This window comes from Phalacrocorax aristotelis, chromosome Z (assembly GCF_949628215.1).
Source record: "Phalacrocorax aristotelis chromosome Z, bGulAri2.1, whole genome shotgun sequence".
In the NCBI taxonomy this organism is placed as follows: Eukaryota; Metazoa; Chordata; class Aves; order Suliformes; family Phalacrocoracidae; genus Phalacrocorax; species Phalacrocorax aristotelis.
The window spans coordinates 27,533,487-27,553,568 of NC_134311.1; the positions used below are offsets into that span (position 1 = coordinate 27,533,487).

A 20,082-nucleotide genomic window follows, 5' to 3' on the forward strand; every position below is an offset into this window, starting at 1 on the left:
CAGTGTTCTGTGATAAAAAGGAAAGCTTGTCATTAAATAAACATTAAAAAGACCCCACAAAATAATTGCCACTTTTATTCCAGGAACGAATTTTTCTTATTTTTCCAGGAACGGTTTTCTTATGGAAGGAAAAAAAAAGCCATTTTTGTAGGTCACAGGACTGACCGCAGCACTATTATGGTAGATCAGGTTAACTCCACCAGGCCTGGTAAGGCTGTACAGCTGTACAGTGACCTCGCTTCAGCTCCGGTCTATCAAAGGAGCAACGGATCGATCTGTCTTTACATGAAAGGAAGCAGCTTTTTAAAACTTGCTTAAGGCTAATGTTATATTCAACTACTTGCATTTGATTAGACTTACCACTGAAACCTATATTTTTCTTTTACTGGGGACAGGGTAGCCATATTGCTTAATTATCTGTTAAAATTCCCTGGTATTAAGTAAGAGCAGTTACAGCATTCCAACACTCTGTCTTAGTTTACAATCTGATAAATTTGCTTGCCAGAACTGCTACTTTCTGTATACAAGCCTTTTCATCCTCTCCAGTCCTTGAAGAGAAGCTAAATGAATTCTCTCTCTCCATTTTGTGCTTTCAGTCAGAGAAGTCACAGGAAAGTAATGTTATAAATTATGTTTTACTTTTCAGAAGTGGCTAAATGAAATTTAACTGAAACTATACAGCCAATTCCAACTCATGTAGACATGGAACATTTCCGTTTGAGAAGGAATAATAATAAATGAGTAAAGGAATTACAACATAGGAGTTCATCAGTTTTCACAGGCGTGCCTACAAAACTATAATGTTAGAAGCAAACAGGTAACACTGGCTCATAGCTAAGGTTATTTAGGATTACAAGGAACAATGTTATGAAATGGGTATTTTTACTGATTTGCTTGGACTAGAAGGACCATAACTAAAGCTGTATTCATGGAGGTCCTGGCCCAAAGAATTATGGCAATTTGTGCTGTTACTGCTTTCCTCTTACAGGAAGCTGCTGGAAGTTACCTCACCAACTTCATCCACTTCAGCACAAAGTTAATTGGGTAAGCAGTAGTGGCCTTCCCTGGCAGAACAGGAATGACTTCAACTTCCACTTAATACCTGATCGCAGCCGAAGGCCTAAATTGTTCACATGTTACCAAAGACAAAGCTGAAGAGTATATTAGATAGAGCAGCATGCATTTAAAGTGTAAGGCCACTATGAAAGTTAGAAATTACATACAAATATTTTTCAGTAGATCTATTAACCACAGAATGTAATTTTGAAAAGAGTAGATACAGCCTTTTCTTGAACAGCTTGACATTTTACCTGATTATTAAACCACCTGTCAATTACTTGAAACATTCTGAAAAACTTAATACAGAAGTCTTTTGGGTATTTCCCATGTAAATTCTTCTCTCCCAAAGTGCCCATAGCATGCTGTTTTTTGATAGATTGGCCTCTTCAAATCCAGATCCCTTTATGAAAAGAAAAAAGGCAAGTCTTACACTTAACTCTACTCCAATGTATGTTGTGATTTAGACACATCAGAGGGATAATTAGTGCTATCCCTGGAAGAAAAACAGTAAAACGTAGGAGCTGTTTCCTTGCACAATCACCCAGATCTACAGCAGGAAATCTAGTGAGCTGATGGTTTCAATTTTGAAGTGACTAGGAACAGTCAGCTTTCTTCACATGTATCAGAGATATGGTAAGTGTGCAGTTAGGCTTTATAAGCATTACAATGCAGAAACAGTACAGTCGGAATAAAGTTCGGCTATACCTGCGCAAGCATCAATGTGTTTTCTGTTATTGCAAGGGTAATATAGAATATTTTCTAATGCCACTGTGCCAGAAAGACAACAATGATCTCAAAAGAAGCAGCCAAAGATGACGATCTAGTAGACTGAGTAACTGCAGAATTTTAACTGCTTACGTAGGTGCACGAAGTTGCTCATTAGAATAGTCCTTAACACTGGTTACGACTAGACAAATAATGAAGGGGAAAGTCATGATTATTACTTTTAGCCTGCATAATATAGAGGATTGCAGCTGTGCTAAATTGTTAGCCACTGGTATCTATGCAGAAGTTTCTCTTTGTTTCATGACAGGCCTGAAACATTTTCTTCTACTTAGGGTTTCTTCTATTTGGTATTATGTTGTTTAATTATCTTTGAAACTACATTTAAATAGATGATTTATATTATAAGCTGCTGGAGAGAAAATTGATTGAGAAATGGCTAATTAAGGAAAGAAGTATAAATACTAACAGGATAATGAATACATTTCAGATGGTGAAGAGATTACACATTCTTGTACTTATGGGTTCATTTATGATGTACAGCAACTAAGTCTTGTTTCAAGTAATATTTTGTGCAACATGATGACATGCTCCAGTGGCTACTACAGTCATTTGTGCATGACCCTAATACAAAAGCCATTGAAATGTGAGTGATGACTAAATGAGAAATAAGACATCATGAAGTACTTTGGTGCATAGTTGATTAGAATGGATAGCCAGTAGCATTTACAGAACTGTAAAAATTGTGAGGTAATGTTTAAAAAAGAAATATTCAGTCAACAACACTGGTTTTGCTTCTTACTGCCTTCACCACTTCCGGGGCTATGATGATGCATTTTTAAAAAGCAGCATTTTTGAGCACACCAAATCAAGGAAAATGTCTGGGAACCACCAAACAAATAACTGATGGCAATGACCTGCCATAATGACAAAGGCAAAGAAGAGTTTTCATTATACTTGTGAACTGATAACACCTGGAAAACATGACCTCGCAACAGAAGTTGCCATAATGCCTTGAATTATCTCAGACTTTTAAAAATATAAGTCAGCTCTACTCTCAGTCTATATGTTCCGGAAACATTCTGAAAAGGAGTGCAGAAGGCTGGCCACATCAGCAAAATGCCAATATAGCTTGTCAGAAATATCTTTCCTTTTTTAAGAAAAAAAGAGATTTCATATTGTTGACATTTCTCCCCTTGGAGTCAAATACACTCAAGATTCCTCTGGAACAGAGACACTAGAATTATACTAATAGCTCTGGTTTTAAAAGCTAAGTGAATCATTAAAAGCATTTTCCTCAAATAATGAGATAGCTAACATGCATGTTTTAGCATTTTAAAACAGAGGTTTTAAAACCTCCATTTTTCAAAGTGACAAAGTAGTTCCTCTGTGCATGAAGTCAAGTTTGTGCTGGTACCTATCTCATGCTTGAGCTCCCATGCTGATTTCACAGAGTTTAATACTGGGTGAACACACGGTGTGGCTGCTTCCTTAAAACAGGAAAGAGATAGTGTTTCTCTCCATTAGTTGCATATTTCATGAGACTTTTAAGAAGTCCAGCCTGTCATTTTTGGTGAAAATCAGCCAAAAGATTCAAAGGTTCTTCAGGACTGAGAAGATGACCCTGTACCATTAGGTCTTAGGAAGCTGTCCTACAAATAAGCAGAAAGATCTACCTCCTAAAAGTTCACATAAAGAACCATATGAGTCAGCCAAGAAGAGGAGAAAAAGAAATAAAAATGCTAGGGTCAGTTCACAGCTCCCTGGAATGTAGGTGGGTAATCACAGAATGTCCTGAGTTGGAGGGGACCCACAAAGATCATCAAGTCCAACTCCTGTCCCTGCAGAGGACAACCCCAAACTTATACCATATCTCTGAGGGTGTACCTGCTGATAAGGACAGGTGCTGATCGGCTTCTCTCCTCCAGCCCTTTCTTCTCTCAAAGAAAAGGGTAATTCCCTTGGTTCTTTAAGTGTAAGGAATATGTTTGTCTAAAATACCTGTTTTTTCAGATCCAGAAATACTCCATAAAGGAATATAACTGGATTGGCTGCAGGAGGCAGTGTTAGTAGGTTCAGGATTTCTTGTAACCTCTGACTGTATGATAGCCTTAGTGACGCTTCTGATCACAACTGAATTTTCACTTCAAGACAGTTGATCTCATGGCAGGATTTTTATTCTTATTCTGTTTTTTAAAAGAATTCAATATTTCAATGGCTTACCAAATCTTAAGAAAGCATTTAAGAAACCTGAATTCCTATTTAATTAAGTTTAGTTCACTTCAAACAGGCTGCACAAGACTGCATGACAACTAGAGACAGGCTCTCAGTGTTCAGTTTTTCTCACTCAGAAGGTAGGTTTCACTTACACTTCATTAAGAAGCTAGTCACTTAAGGATGTTCTTTTCTCTTCTGGACTAACGGCCAATATCCCCAGAACAGCAACAGCAAACACCATGCTGTTACTCTTGTGGTAGGGTGACGCTCAACTTCTGTGCATGAGCAAGGGCAAAGTACATCACATATTATCCCACTCATTTCAATGGGATTGCTCGTGAAATGAGGGAACCAGAACCTTTCCTGTAGCAGCTGTCTCACAAGTTGCCACCTAAAGATTAAAGGCCCCTGCTTACCCCAGTACTTCTTTCAGAAAGAACCAATATTTCAGGTGCCTTCTAGATGAGGCAGGGACTGTGAACCTTACACACCCTGTAAACAGACTGGAAAGCCTAACTATATATAATGTTAAATTTTAATTCTACTTTACCAAGCACCCTGCCACCTGGCTAATGAACTGCAATGCAGCACACTACGAGGGTTATTGGGAGATATAACGTGGTATAATTTAGACCAGTCTTACTTATTCACTACGTTTTGTGACCAGACTTATGAATTGGCCCTTGTATGTTGCCCTGGGTGCATGCATGAGGGAGGAGCAGAAATGACAGCAAATCATGATGACAAATTTATGATGAAGGTGACTTCCATGAGGTTAGGAGCCAGAAACTTTAACATTAAGCTGTTAAAGAGAGTATTAAAAATATGATTCCCTTCAATAAATGCTAATAGCACACAAACCTTATGATAGCTCCAAGGCGTAGATCAAAGTTCTTCTGCACAATCTCAAGCAGTTCCTCTTCTGATCTGTCTGACGTTCCGTAATGAAACACTGAGATCGCAAGAGGATGACTCAGACCAATAGCATATGATAGCTGTAGAACACATGCATGCAACCCAAACACAGTTAGAGCTATCCTTCCTACTTTTTGCGTAAGAGGAAGGAAAGGCTTATCCTATGTATCAGGGGAAGATTTTATGCACACCTTTTCTGCATAAAGAAAGCTAGGAGATACGTTTTTGCTTTTTGTCTTTTATGTTAGAGAATTATATGTTTTTCTCAAAGAATGCTCAGCCTGGTCAAATATCAGATCTAAGTGACATTCCTTAAAAGATCCTTCTAATCATCCTCAGATACTGCCATTCTGCATCCTTCAGCCTCAGCTAGACACAAGATTTCATGCCTTTGAGACTGGAGACTCTGAGATCTACAAATATTTCTGGGTTTTTTTTCTGAGGCAGAGAAAAGAGTATCTAGGACAAGATAAGAAAAAGCTCCATGTTCCTAAAGCACTCCCAGACTTGTTTTCCCAGAGTGAGTTATTTCCATACACTCCCTGGAACTTCATCCAATATTTCCATGTACTTTTAAAAACACAGCTATCAGAAGTAGGCAAAGTAACCCAGGAAGTATTCCCTGTAATTTCACTTCATTCAAAGGAGGACAGAGGAGCTATATAGACAGAGGGGCTCTAGAGCTCCTTTCTGACATCCAAGAATCACATTAGCATCTTTTCACCACAGCACTGTGCAGCACAGCACTAACAGGTTCTCCTGAAATTTTTTTTTTTTTCATTTGGTCCCATTCCAAAATACCGTCCTGCCACAGTATAGGTTAACATACACTTCATTTTCTTCCATCGTTGTGTATCTGGTTGAAAATATGTTTTGCTTGAATGTCACTAAGCAATGCAAACTGTTCTGTGGCTTTCACTGGTCTTCCTCATTGTGTCTGCTTTCTACACATTTCAAGAAGTAATAGTCCAATGGCTCAGTTCTATCTGTATACTTCTCAGTAACCATGAACTGATTTTTGTTAGAAACTGCCCGAATTATTACTATCTTTCCCTTAGCTAATTTTGATATCATGCTAAGTCTGGTTTTCATTAACCAATAAGCTGACATTTCCATATCTCACTAAATAAAGCCTACATGGTATTTGTGATAATATACAGCCAATTAGTCTGCAGTTCCCTCCGTTATCCTCCCTCTATTTTGCCCTTTCAGTATGAAAAGATGGTTAGCATGGAAACAATATCCATAGCAGAGTCAGCTCAATTGTCAGCCTCAGTGGAGGCTGGCAAGGTCTTAGTGTAGCACATGGACACTAATGGGCTGAAAACACTTTTGCATTTCCACTTGATATATTTTCCTTTTGGTTAATCTTCAATCCAGCCTTCTGTGCCTTCCCAGGACATTTGCTCTTCTGCTGTCCCATCCTCTTCTCTCCTCCCATCTTACCTTCATTGCTAACATCTGACATCTCCATAGTTTGCTGTTAAAAAAAATCAATCTTGCTTTGTCTACAGTCAGGCCCAGTTATTTAGGGAAGGTCTCTGGGAATTACTGGAACGTTAACATTCCTGCCTAACTCAAGAATTAAGACTGATTTATTTATTCAAAAATGCCACTCAAAATGTGCGTACCAAGAAATCAGAAGTTTGTCTACTGTCCTCTCAGGAAAAAAACCAAATCAACAATTTGCTAACCATCACTATTTGTGCTTGGCTTATTCCCAGTCTCCCCTTTCCTTGACTAACTCCAAACTTTAAGTTTAATCAGGTATCAAGCACATGTACAACATCTAAAGAAAGGGGCCTTGTTCCTAATTGGGATGTCTGAATACTATGTCATTGATAATAACCAGATCCAGTGGGCTTCTCTCCTGTCCATGGAAAAAGTAAAAGTATTTCAACACACCTCTAGAGCAAAACGTCAGCCAGATCACTGTTGTACTGGGTTAAAGTTATTTCATAGCAGCTACTCAGAATAAGTATGTGTATAAACTAATATTGTGAACTGCCTAGACAAACCTTAATTGTTTAGCATTCACATTGGGTTCATGTTTAAAGGTGAAACTGTCTAGGGGTCAATAAAACACCTCCTCCAACTTCTTAGACTTAGTAGTCTCAAAAATTCATGCACAAGGAAGGAAGTGCATTTCCTCTGAGCACATAAGACTGATGAAAGTTATTCTTGTTTTAAATTCTTAAACATAACTGACTATTGCCTCTAGTCACACCTCACACCTAGTATACTAGGAACACGCAGTAGAGAACTCACAGTAACTTTAAGGTAAATTCAAATACAGCTTAAAATTGTTTAAGTTACCACTAGTATGACCATATAGTACAGCAGGTTGCACAACTATGTCTAGACATTGCTAACGTAACTCTCTGTAATGTGCTGTGCAGCCCAGGTTGGATTGCTGGGCATCCATGTGTGTGCAGAGCATCACTAGGGTTGCTGGAAGTAAAAGCAAGGATGCAAAGAAGTACCTAGACCAGGGATGGCAACAGAGTTGGAGAAAGAATGCAACTGAAAACACACTCCTTGTTTCAAGACCATCGTGGCCTCTGTCTTTGGCTTCCCTCATAGAGTTCCTTAATAACACACCCCCCCAAGAGGAACTTCCTGGAGTCCCATTCTAGTAGGAGAAATGGTTTGCTGAAACTGGAGTGGGGTTGTGGTGGTAGTATGTATTCCATGGGGTTGACCACACATGAGACAGAATTTCTGTTATGTGTATTACTTTCATGGTTGCTCTTACCTGGATTAATACTCTTCTACAGAGACCAGCTTTCACCAGAGATTTTGCAATCCAGCGAGCTGCATAAGCTGCAGTACGATCAACTTTGGAGGGATCTTTTCCAGAGAATGCACCTCCACCATGGGCTCCCCAGCCTCCATAGGTATCAACAATGATCTTCCTGCCAGTCAGTCCAGCATCACTCTGCAGGACAAACAATTGAATACATTCATGAGACACAACAGTTTACCCAATCCCATATGAGGTTAATGGGTACAGCTTTGTTTTGTATTTGCCACAGATATGACTTATTGTTCATAGTGTTCACCTTCCCATGCAACTGTTTAATGAATGAGGTCTACGTGACTGCAGTGTTTTTCAGAGATGTACTAAGTCATCTGTGCTGCAGTCGTGTTGTAAGGGGCCTCAGGCAAGAATGCACTCAAGGACATGATCTTCGCAAGTGTGATCAGGGCATCCTGGAGGAATGCAGACAACCCAACAGCAGCTGCCAGTTGAAACCAAGATAAAAGGAACTAAGGACATCTACACCTAGATAAGAGTCAGAACACCAGTTGAAATGTACACATCTTGCAACACACTGTGAATGAATATGTATAACTGTTGTGGGAAATCTAATGCATATTTATATAACTGACCAACATAAGCTATGTCTGTCATGACTTGCAGCATGCATGCTGGGAAGAATTATCCCTCATTTAACAATTTCACAGCAACAACCTGCTTTCTTACTACCAGCACCTGGAAAGCAGAACACATGTCAAATTCAAATGAGTATTAAGACTTAATACATTAAAGTCTCCTCCGAAATTTGTCCAGCTTTCTGAATAATTTCAAAGTAGAAGATCAGATCTGTTGTTATTTCTGGTTTTGATTTTTACTGTAAAAGTGAAGAGATACTTCCAGTCAGGCATTTTAGTGTATAACTTAAAGTCTGGGTTTTGGTCATTTAAAATACTTTCTGGAAGAAAGACAAAGATCCAAGAATCCGTACATTTGGCTGTCACAGCAGGTACAGCTTCAGTTTAGATGCCAGCTGTCCAGTAGGAAAACTCCAGTAGAAATGACTGAAGCTTCCATAAGAATATATAGACTTTCTTAGTTAAAGGTATACCAGTTCATTGCACTTTCGCTCAAGAGAACATTTAGAAGCATGTGGCAAATAGAATCCAAGCCTGTATAGGCTGTCCTTTTTCGAAGTTACATCCCTTAGGGCCACCTTCTATAAACTTTTTACTTGGAAGGAGATGATAAATTGTGCCCTTATCAAGATACTTCTCTGGAATGACTTTTTTAACAACTTTCTCCATTAGTTCCTTCTGTATTTGTTGTAGAGGTATGTCCGGGGCATGATGTACTGAAATCACAAGTGTGTGCACTCGGATGGGCTCCAGTGCACCATTAGTCTCTTTGTATTCCATTGTGACCTAGAGAGAAAAAAAAATGACAGTGAACACACAAGGCCAAGAGCATCAGTTTGAGAAATGAAAATTAACCTCACACTTATTTCCTGCAGCAAAAAATAAGCAGATGAAGGAAAGTGGGATGAAAAATGATCAATTGTTTCCTATGCTTAAAATCACTGTAAGAAAAAACAAAACATAAAAAATACAGAAAGTACTGAAGTACCACTACCAAAAGAGTTAAGCAAAGGATATCACATGTATCACCACATAAAACCAAAATAACAACAAGAAAGCTACATAAGCCTAAGTTTTTACTGGCAGATGCTAAAATTATTCATGGTTTGGCATGTTAACATAACTTCAAATAGTGAAACACCAAAGTAAATTCAAAATAACTTTTGGAGAAGCCTGCTAAAATGAGCAACTGTAGATCACGATATGATGGGCTGTATCCTTTTCTACCTATTGCACAGGCTTTATGTACATGCAAATATATACTGGCATTGCTCCAACCCTAGTATCGATTTTCTTACAGACCAAGACCTCCCTACTTTCCCACCCTTCAAAAATGCTTGGATAGATACACCATAAAGAAAACAGTATATTCACATTCTATGCACTGCTGACAAAAGGTAGGGACACAATCCATGTTGCGCTGCAACAATGGCAGCAGTATAACTCAATGCAGTTCATCTCTACTAAGCAACAGAAATTAAGAGTAATAAAACACCTTGCTGGCATGGAAATGCCACATGTAAGGCTTTCCTTTCCTCTCCTGCATATTTCACAGCCTGGAAGACAGAGAATTTAACTGCCTTTGAGGCTGCCAAAGTGGATCAGTCTTAGAGTAGGCTCAGTGACTCATCCACGCAGCTCTGCCACACAGCTGTCAGTGGCTCTGACCACAGATCAAATATAGTATATAGGAGGTTTGAATCAAGAACATCCCTCTTTTAACTAAGATACCATAGCAGTGTCCCAGTTCATGCTTCTGGAATGCTGATATTTATTCAGAAAAAAAACCAGCTGTTTGTCAATTTGTTAATCTTCTTAATCTCCAGGGGAAAAGAAGCAAAATACAAGTGTTATTTTGAAGAAATCTGCTAAGACACTGATAGAACAGTTTAAACAAACTACATAGAATATACCATGTGAAACTCACACCACCTTGGGCCATGAAAATGACAGCACCATTTTTGACAAACATGAATTCTGATTTAGTAGCAGACAGGGTAAATTATTTCAGGGTAAATTATTTCTGTTGTTCTGTTTACAAACCTGTGTTTTCCCATCTGGTCTAACCCAGGGCCATGTTCCATTCCGTTCCAGAGCCTTTATCCTTGCAGTCAGTTTGTGTGCCAGGAGGACTGTTAAGGGCATATATTCTTCAGTTTCATCAGTGGCATAGCCAAACATCAAACCCTGCATTAAGAAACAGGGAACTGCATTGAAAAACAAGGAAATAAACCACTCGCTTCCACGTTCTCTTTCCATTTCTGCACCTGTCTTTGCCATATAGTACTTTAAAACCACCCGAGGCTAGAAAGAGAGAGCAGTAACATGCAGGGTGAACACACTTTGTCATATAGCCAGCCTGAAATAACATTTATGTATCTCCATGCACAAGACTCAGAACTACAGCAGGGTCTGATTCCCAAGAATGATTCTGCCTTAAGCGTCTGTAAGAATACACTGCAAAGGTTTAACAGACAAAAAGGCCTTAAAGACTGTTCAGTCTTCTCCCCATACATGACAACTGACAGAGCATTTAATGCCCAAGAAGTAAAACCAGGCTACCCAAAGGACTTGAGAGAGCAGAAACTGACACCTACTGATAAAAATATATATATACACTTTAATTGTAGCTCTATCCAGTAAGGCCACTGGATATGGGAAAAGCTACTTTCACTGAAACTACTGAAGGATGTGTTACTTTTTTGCACTTGTAGTGATTAAGAGAGTGAACAGTGTTTAGCTGCTAATTCTTACATGTTGCACAATAGCTTTTAAGGAAAGGCCCTGGTCCAATTAAAGTCTTAACTGGTTGTGCATAAATTAAATTTGAGTAAGTGCCTGGAATTAAGTCCCATTACCTGATCTCCTGCTCCAATGTCATCATCACTCTTGCCATGGGAGACAGCATGCTTGATCTCTTCACACTGTTGTTCTAAGGCCACTAAAACTGTGCAAGTCTTATAGTCCAGTCCTAGTGAAGGGAGTTTTGTAAAGTTAGGTCATACATTCACGAGAGTTCACAAATTGCTAGAGAAGCTTTTAGGGATTATCTAGTTATCTTGACTAAAACTTTGAAAACTCTAAGCATGTAAGCTTCCTATGCTAGGTTTTGTATTGCTAATAGAAGCAGACAATCAGCACATTTATGCAACAGTCTCAGGATGTGGGCAAGTTAGTGGTATTAGTTGAAACCTGAGCTCTTGAAACTGAGAGGATAAGTATAGTTCTACAAGCTGCCCCATCAAAGCTTGTTACATTGCTTATGATGACTGGGGTTCAAACCATTTAGATATTAAAGCTGGGAGAGTGGAAAAATGTTACCAGAACCTGGTATTCAGTTTTCCTTGTAGTAGGTTCTAGGGTTCAATAGAATTAGAGAAAAGCCATATAGGTCATGCATGAAAAGGGAAGACTGAAGGGGAAAGGTCATGTACGGGCTTCAACAGCTGAAGGTAAGCTACTTTGGGACATATGTTAAGAATACGTCAAGAATTCTCTTGGGTGTGAACTTCAAGTTTCATATGTGTATGCACCCCAGGGACAAGGAATATCAGCATTAAAGCTTTCACTGTACAAACCTGCAGATGTAACCACCTTGTGACATTTTTGCAAACACCAATTCTTCTGCATCAGAGAAGCAAGAAGTACCTGGCACTTTCAAGAATTAGTCTTTTTCAAGTATGTCAACTTAAAATATCTCCTTCAGTACCAGGCACTGAAAAACTCATATCAACATCTGTGCAGTTTTCTCCTAGGCCTGGATACACATTTAATTTTATTTCCTGGAAGATCATAAAAACATTAATATGGCCACATACAGAACAGATCCAAGAATGAACACCTGAAGGATGTCACTCACCTTTGGAAGAGTCATCATACCGTATCCTCTTAAGAGTCTCTCTTACAATTTGTTGGTAATCTACTACAGCCTGGGATGTGATCTCTCCACAAAGCAAAATCATTCCAGTTTTTGCTACATACTCTGCAGAAAAAAGATAAAACATCAGAATTTTACTGCTACTATTTTAGTTACACAGGAAGATCCTGAAGATGGTTCTAGGAACAAAGAATCACTCACAGGGGAAATTCAATGTAAAGCTCTAGCATACATATAGCTCTGTGTGCAACCACTCTTCCCTTCAGCTGTTATGAACATTAAAATACCTGCATGGAGGGGGTTCATCTTACCCAGTTATCCTATCTCCACAGTGGCCAGCAGCAAACATCTATAAGAACATATGAAGTATATAGTGCTATTTCTCCAAATATTTTCCTGGTCTCCAACAATTTCAGCTCATGGTCTTCCTGAAGCTAAAGGGACATAATTTATTAACAGATAACATTACCAGCCTTTGATGGATTTTTTTTTTACCATAATTCACCTTGTTGCCCTTGGCAACCATGAAAACTTTTAGTAACTACAGGATCCTGGAGGAAGAAAATATGCACCTTTATTACAAATTTTGTGTAGAATCATTTCATTTTTTTATTTCCTTGTTTGTTTCAAGCATCCACCTGGCCTCTAAACTTTTCTGTTTTCTGTTAAAACATATAGCAAACAATCACAATAAATTCACCACATCAGTACAACGTACAACTGTATAGCTATATTTCATATCTAATTCCATCCTCTGTTATCCAGACTGAGGAGACCCAGGCTGTTCACCGAAAGACATTGTGCGGCTATGATCACAGTCGCTACTCTTGCCGCACAATGTTACTATACCCTTTTTTGGGATGGGGACAGAGAAATAGATTGCACACAGTATTCAAGACAGGCAGCCATGGGTTTATTTGACTTAATGATGTTCTTGGTTCCAGTCTTCTTTCCTTTCCCAGCAAGCCCTAACAGACTGCTTGGGTTTTTACTGCTACTGAGCATCAACTCTTTTCACGGAAACATTTGTCTATTACAACACCAAAATCTCTATTCTGAATACTTGCAGTGAACTGCAAACCTTACTTTCTATATAGGGGGATAAGATTGCTCCCCTCCCCTTTGCATTAGCCTACACTGAATTCTGTCCATCACTTTTATCATCCAATCACCATCTCATTTGAATAATTGTATTTGATTCCAATATTAAGTATTACAGGCAAGAATATGCTATAAAATTGCACAATTATGGACAGCAGCATCACATAAAAGAGCTAGCTTTAATTGGCAGCTTATCTTAGATAATCCAGGCAAGCAGCTAAGAATTTAGCACAGGGCAAGCTTTCTCTGTTTGTCAGCAAAAGGAACTAGTCTATGTTGAACTATTAAGCTACATCCTAGCTGCCATGGTATCTCTCAATTACACTGTGGACACAGTGACAGTTCATAGTAATACAGTAGTCCTAAATGTATACAGCACATCAACCCCAGGTGGTGATACCTCTACAGTGCAGGGTATTCTGGCGCTATTATTTTCACACTCAGTCTTGCGCCCATGCCCTACTGACCAGCAGTACTCTTCCTTTCTGCTACACCCTAGCAGACCACCTACATGTGCAAGGCATATATGGTGCTATGAATCCTGTGTTGGGGAAAGAGACCCTATATTAGGGTGTGAGGCAGAGAAGAACGACTCTCAGCTTTTCCAGTGTGGTCACTACAAAATGGGGAAGCCTCTCTGGAAGAACACAAAGTTAAGGAACTGGTCTTAAAGAGATGGAAGAATAAGGCTGCACTCACCACCAACAGTCCCTAGAAACTCTCCCAGGCCCATTACAGCCAAGCAAAGCTTGATGCTGATGCAAGACTTCGTGGCATGATGATGGTTTTTTAGTATCAGGATAAGAAAGATTAGCTACCTTTGACTGCTTTCCATCTTGACTGAAATTTAATTCAATCAAATGAAAACACAGCTCAGGAGCTGCACTATAGCTGCAACTTATAAGTGAGCCCAAGCAACGCTCACATCTGCTCAACCCAAGAGAAAGTTACCATACTGGGTTTTGGGCTTTTCACTGCAGGGTGATTTCTTACATGTTTAAATCTCCTCAAAAGAATATTCTGAACACCATTAGCAGATAGAAGCTTCCACCTTCTCTTTTGTACTGTCTTTGTTTATAGTTAGTTAATTTCCTCTCTTGAGTGTCATTTGTTGGGCACACTGGGGAGAACTTTTTTTTCTAGAAAGCATTTGGATTCACTTAATCAGAGAGAAAGTAGAATAACTATTGTCTTCTACTTTATGCTTCTTGCAGCCAGTATTCTTTTGCTTGACTTTACTGCTACTCAGTGTATTGGCAGCACAGAGACCAGCTCTGTCCTGCTGAAACAAGGTAGATCCTATGTAATAATTCAGAATTTTGTATGCAAAACTTCCTGATCCTGAAAGTCCAAGCATCAGATAAAACTCAGAGAACCACAGATACATTTTTCTACTGGTAGATAGAATCTAGTTTCAACATCTCCATAAACTACATTTCCTAGTTTTTTAAAATACAGTGTTACAGAGACTTAGTACTTACATAACGCTTTGAGATTTTTCTCTGAAACTTTAAGGCAAGGCCTGTACAGCTAAACAGAAATTCTAATTTTCAGCTGGTAAACCCTGTATTGATTGCCATAACTGCTTTCTGTTATCCAGCTCACTACTTTTTTAGCAAACTCTGTGTCTGATCAACCAATTAATCTTTTCCAGACTTATGCTTTAATGTTATACTCAAGTTTTCTGGCTCCAGTCAGCAGTTCTGATATGGTTTTTTCCCAACAGCTTACAGAAATCAGGGATTTATCTATGCAATCATGTCACATCTCAGTCTTCTTGTTTGGTAAGACAAACTGATCCTGTTGCTCGCATCTCTTATGACACATTTTTCAGTCCTTATCATTTTTGCAGCATTTCTATGTTACTATCTCCAGCTTTTCAGCAGTTTTGGAAGCATAACTACCAGCAATACTGAAATACATGCTTCATCAAGTCTAATACATATGCTAGAACCTTCCCCCATGTCTCCTCACTGCTCACATCTCTGCATCAAGGATCACATGTGATTTTTCAGATGGAGCATCATATTAGATAACTGTATTTGTGGGATGCCTCTAGTCCCCTGTGCTGTAACTATGGCCTTGATGACTTGTTCTAAGAACAGAATGACTGTGTTCAGAGAGCTCTTTACAAACATTCTATTTCCATGTCCATTCCCCATTTGCAACCCAGCTCATTCCAATTTGATATGTTCTTAGCCTCTGGAAGAGGTGATGTTGCTAGTGACAATGTCTATGTAGAATACAAGGTAGCCCTAACAGAAAGTCCCTCAAAAAAGGCATGCCACTTTGATCAGAATCACATTCAAATGAACTGTGCACTTATCTTCCTGTGAACCAGGGACGTCACTCTGCTTCTGTAAAGGCACAGTACATATCTGTTTAGCACTTCAGGATTTTGAGTTTTATTAATACCATATACTCTCTCTATGAAGAAATGGATCTTAACATATACCCTTCCTAGGTTCTCTTTTTCCCTGATTTTCTTAGATTCCTTATTATAATTAGCCCTGTCAACATGAGTTTTCCCTGATACCACTGGCTTCTCCTGATCTATTTCTTACATTTCATAATTTTTAATTTGTACTCACATACTATGTATTTCCTTTCTTCTGTTCATTTTTTTGCAGCTTTTTTTCCTGCCTTCCCTTCTCTTCTGAGTCACTATGCCAGAGCTGGCCTCTTGACTGACTGTGGAAGTGTTGACTGCCAGCCAGCTATTGCAAGAATTTTGGTTCGCGGGGTGTTATATCAACACGGATTACTTGTTGTACTTCATTAATCAGTTTTTCGATCTGTATTGTACTTACCACAGGCAACTCTGGCATCTGGATCAATACTGAGATGAGCATCTAGAACAGCATCACTTATCTGATCACACATCTTATCTAGAAGATAAAAATAAGACAGATAAAACATTTTTGTTTATCATAAAAATAAAAAAAGAGATGTCTTAATAAAATTTCATTTCCAGTGGGAAATAGACTTATGCTGACTGAGCATTTTCCTCCCAGGTGAGGGGGCAATCAAAATGGCCTGCAAAGACATCCTGAAATATTAGTTTCAGGAGAAGAGAGATACAAGACGTAACTGTGGAAGTATTTAAGCTAAGACCCTTCTGTAGGGGTGTTGCATTCATCACCTTTTTATTTTAAACTATGTATTTTATTTTCTGAGTTACCTATTTTGATCTACATCTTATAACTGCCAGAGGTCTGCACTTAAGGCAGTGTTTATCCCTTCAGTACCTCCAGTGGGGACCTATGAAATCTCATGTGTCAACTTTTTTGGGTGACAAGAGGCATTGCTCCCCTGCAAACAGGTGTATTAGATTGAAGTCCACTCCTGTAATTATTCACAACTATCTGGTTCATTAAGTTTAGAAAAGCATCTGCAAACATTCTCTCAGGGACAAGCATTGGCCACTCACAAGTTTCAACAGTTATATTTCTGAGTTTTGGTCTCTTTTTAAGGACAAAAGCAATGGAAAAAAAGGTTTTTACCTATTCTGTCTTTAGTACCTATGATTTAGTGTCCAAGTAAGACCTGAATATGCCAAACATATTTGGTTTGTTAAAAGCTAATGAACAATTTAGTGGACAAATCAAGATTCTTTGTCTCATCAGGGTAACTGAACCGGGTAAAAGCAATCCATATTATTTCTTCAAAAGTACAGCTTTGAAAGGTTGCATATCTGCGGAAGCAACATGAGGAACACACATTAATCTTCACCCACCATTGCTCTCCAAAAAGCAGATTTGTCGCCCGGTGTGCAATGGGTCAATAATCACACACTCAAGAGAGTTATTGGCATTTATTTCAGGGTTGTGCAAGCCTGGGTGCTTGGTGGTTTTCCACAAATCAAGGACACCAAAGCCAGCCACCTCATCATATTTATACAATAAGTCCAAACATATTCTGTCTTTCTAATACATATTCATTCTAATCTACACAGGTTGCGTAATGGCATTAAGTCACTCTTCTTGGCTCCGTTTCAGATTCTTCTGCGCATACCTTCCTCTCTTCAGGGGTCTTGGTGGTCTTTACAGATAAGGTACCCTAACCCTTTTTATCAATATATGTGGTCACATGTTACACAAGGACAATTTAAGGCTATTTTCTCTTGCCAACTCTCCTTAAAAGGAAGGCTTGTCCTTGATTAAATGGATAATCACTGAAGGCCAAGATATCCTGTCCCTAAGCTTAGGTTAAATATTAAAACATGAAATAGTGTTTGGTCAAAAAGAAGGGAGTCTAGATTCATGCAAATGAAACATATACAAAACCCCTTCCTTCCAAGTGTGGGGTTGTTCTGTTACACATCATTACAAAAAAAGGTATCCAAAATATGTTCAGCCACACAACTACACAGCCAGATCTACAACACTTTCTGTATCAATGAGCCAAGTGGCTATATTATTTCCAACAGTCTATATAATTATCTGTGTAACTGCAAGCCTAAAATAACTTGTCTTGCAGGAGTGAGTACCGTTACATATGTGTGTAGGCTTGAGGGCTCAAAGAGGAAGTTAATAAAGAAGCTGGATGTCCACCTTAAACTACTTATTTACTGTTAAAGATAATCTGGTCTGGAAGGAAACAAACATCAAAATGAAACTATAAGGTAAGAGTGGAGTTATTCTGTACTCTGAAAGATCTTTAATTCAATGCGAAGTTTAAGTGCAAACTGAATTTAATATAAGAACTGTGTAGTAATATACTCCAGTATAATCTAAAACCAAGGAAAAGTGAAACACGCTAGCCTGTAGATTGGAATGGAGGAGCCATTGTACCATCAATACTACCTCACTCAAATACAAACTAAAAACAGGCTAAAAGCAAAGCACAAGTGATTAAAATGTATGTGCCCCTTTTATTCACATAGGCTACAGTGATCTCAGTGTTGCATGAGATTTGCTGATGGAGGTGTACAGGTCTCTTCGCTGGCATAATTTTCAGAATCTGAATCAGCAGTTTCTGTACCTTTATGCCTTGTTCCTAGTGTTTTCACCAATCAAGATTAATCTAAACATCTAACTGTGCATTTCAAAAGCATTTGCAAAGTAAGTCAAACAATTTAGAGGCTTGAAAAAAAAAGCACAAAAAAGCCAACTTGATAGCTGTAAATCCTGTCTTCAGCTATTTGTACTACATTGATCCCCAGCTCAAGCATTATCTTACTGAACTTTCTTGCTAGTATTTCAGGGAATCAGAATCCTGGTCAGTTACTTAAGTTATATTGCGGCTTCACTGATAAAAATTGACCACAGTCTGAAGACACAAGAACGGAAAGACAGAAACATCATGTGATCTTAATTTCAGACCCAGAAATCATTTGTGCAATCACGTATAAAATCAGTAATGCCAAGTTCCAAAGTTTGTCATCTGGCTAGTTTGTCAACAACCCTGAGGCAAAGGCAGTCCTGAAGATTGTGAAATTCATTCACACCAGAGGGTAACGCTCAAGCAGGAATGGCATAACCTGGAACAACTGATAAGTTTTATTGCCTTCTACTATTTGCACCGTTACAACATACAGTGTAGTGTTTTAAAGCGAGCGAGTGGTTGTGGTCATTCAAGATCTGATGCTACATGCTGCAGCGGTGTTGCAGCTGTTGGACTATTCACTAGGGGCTGGACAGACCAATATAACTGGTCTCATTCTGTGCCATTACCACCTAATGAGTGAGAATCCTGAGAATATAGATACAAAAGAAAAACGACTGCAAACCTTCAGTGTCTGATGTCACCCTCATTTTCTCACTTTTTTTTTTGTCTTTCCTTCTACTGTGGAAAAAGTAAGAGGTAATGTTATTTTTAGGCTTAACTTTAAAACACTCCATTTGAAGGTTCCTCCATAAAAGGAACAGTTGCTACCTTTAGTGCAAATCTGAGTCACTAGTATATCTGCTGGTGGTCCAAACTTCCTCCAGTTCATCAGTTAACATAGCTTCTAGATACATATTTGTATAAACAAAGCTGTGTAAAAAATAGCTGAATATAATCAACAGCAGTTAGACCTGAAGCATTGTCTTGCAGTCCCAGATCTAGAAAATAAAATGGCTTTGTTGAGCCTACAGCATATGTAAACTTGTGTTAGGGAGAACAATGTGGCAATATGGGCCTATGTACTATTACAGCAGTATCTGGAACGTAGCTCTGATGAAAATTAATGCCTAGTATTCCAAATGTTTCAGAGATTCAGAGTTCAAGGATCACCTTTAATAAATACGTGGATAAAGTAATATTTTTTCATTACAGAATTAAAAATGAAATTGTAATTCCAGTATACGTGGCAGCTCTAAGTCTACCTATAGAAGAACTCTCCATGCTTTTTTCTCTCTTGCAAAAGTTTAAAGTTGCCTATGCCAGATTATACTGCATACTAAACAAATGAGACAAATTCTTGTCAAGCAAACAAAGCCACTAATCTGAAGTCTGTTCAAAATAATTGTTTCTTTCTTTTCTCCATTGGGAGAGATATTACTGAACTTTAATCAGAGAGCATTCTTCAGTGCAAGTATTAAAAGCAGTGATTCAATCAGCAGTTTTACTTACCAGAATGTCCTTCAGCAACAGATTCTGATGTAAAAAGAAATCGTTTTTCTTTATTTGAGGGAGGAGTTGACATGTCTTGGTATCTTTAGTGAGCCTGCAAATGAGAAAGACCCAAACTGGACTACAGAACAAGCACAGGCAGAAGGTGAAGTGTAAAGGTTAATGTATCTGTGCAAACGGCTGATATAATTGCTTCTGCGTGTTTGTTTCTCAAAAGCTCAATAGATTAAGACTGA

The 20,082-nt window shown here is 38.6% G+C and overlaps 1 protein-coding gene across 2 annotated transcripts; it reads right to left on the reverse strand.

Annotated features, from left to right (window-relative positions):
* Window positions 1–118: 118 nt before the first annotated feature.
* Window positions 119–20,082, reverse strand: LOC142050006 (S-adenosylmethionine synthase-like). Of its 2 annotated transcripts, XM_075078303.1 has the most exons (9): window positions 19,847–20,082; window positions 16,099–16,176; window positions 12,170–12,292; window positions 11,169–11,281; window positions 10,354–10,497; window positions 8,880–9,096; window positions 7,670–7,854; window positions 4,861–4,994; window positions 119–1,459 (listed from the first exon to the last, which is right to left on the reverse strand). In XM_075078303.1, the coding sequence occupies exons 1-9, from the start codon at window positions 19,917–19,919 to the stop codon at window positions 1,357–1,359; spliced, it is 1,170 nt and encodes a 389-aa protein (XP_074934404.1). In that variant the 5' UTR covers window positions 19,920–20,082; the 3' UTR covers window positions 119–1,356. The 2 variants fall into 2 exon arrangements, 1 of the variants encoding a protein (XP_074934404.1); XR_012657881.1 differs by lacking the exons at window positions 119–1,459; window positions 4,861–4,994; window positions 7,670–7,854; ... (3 more) ...; window positions 12,170–12,292; window positions 16,099–16,176 and adding an exon at window positions 19,291–19,335.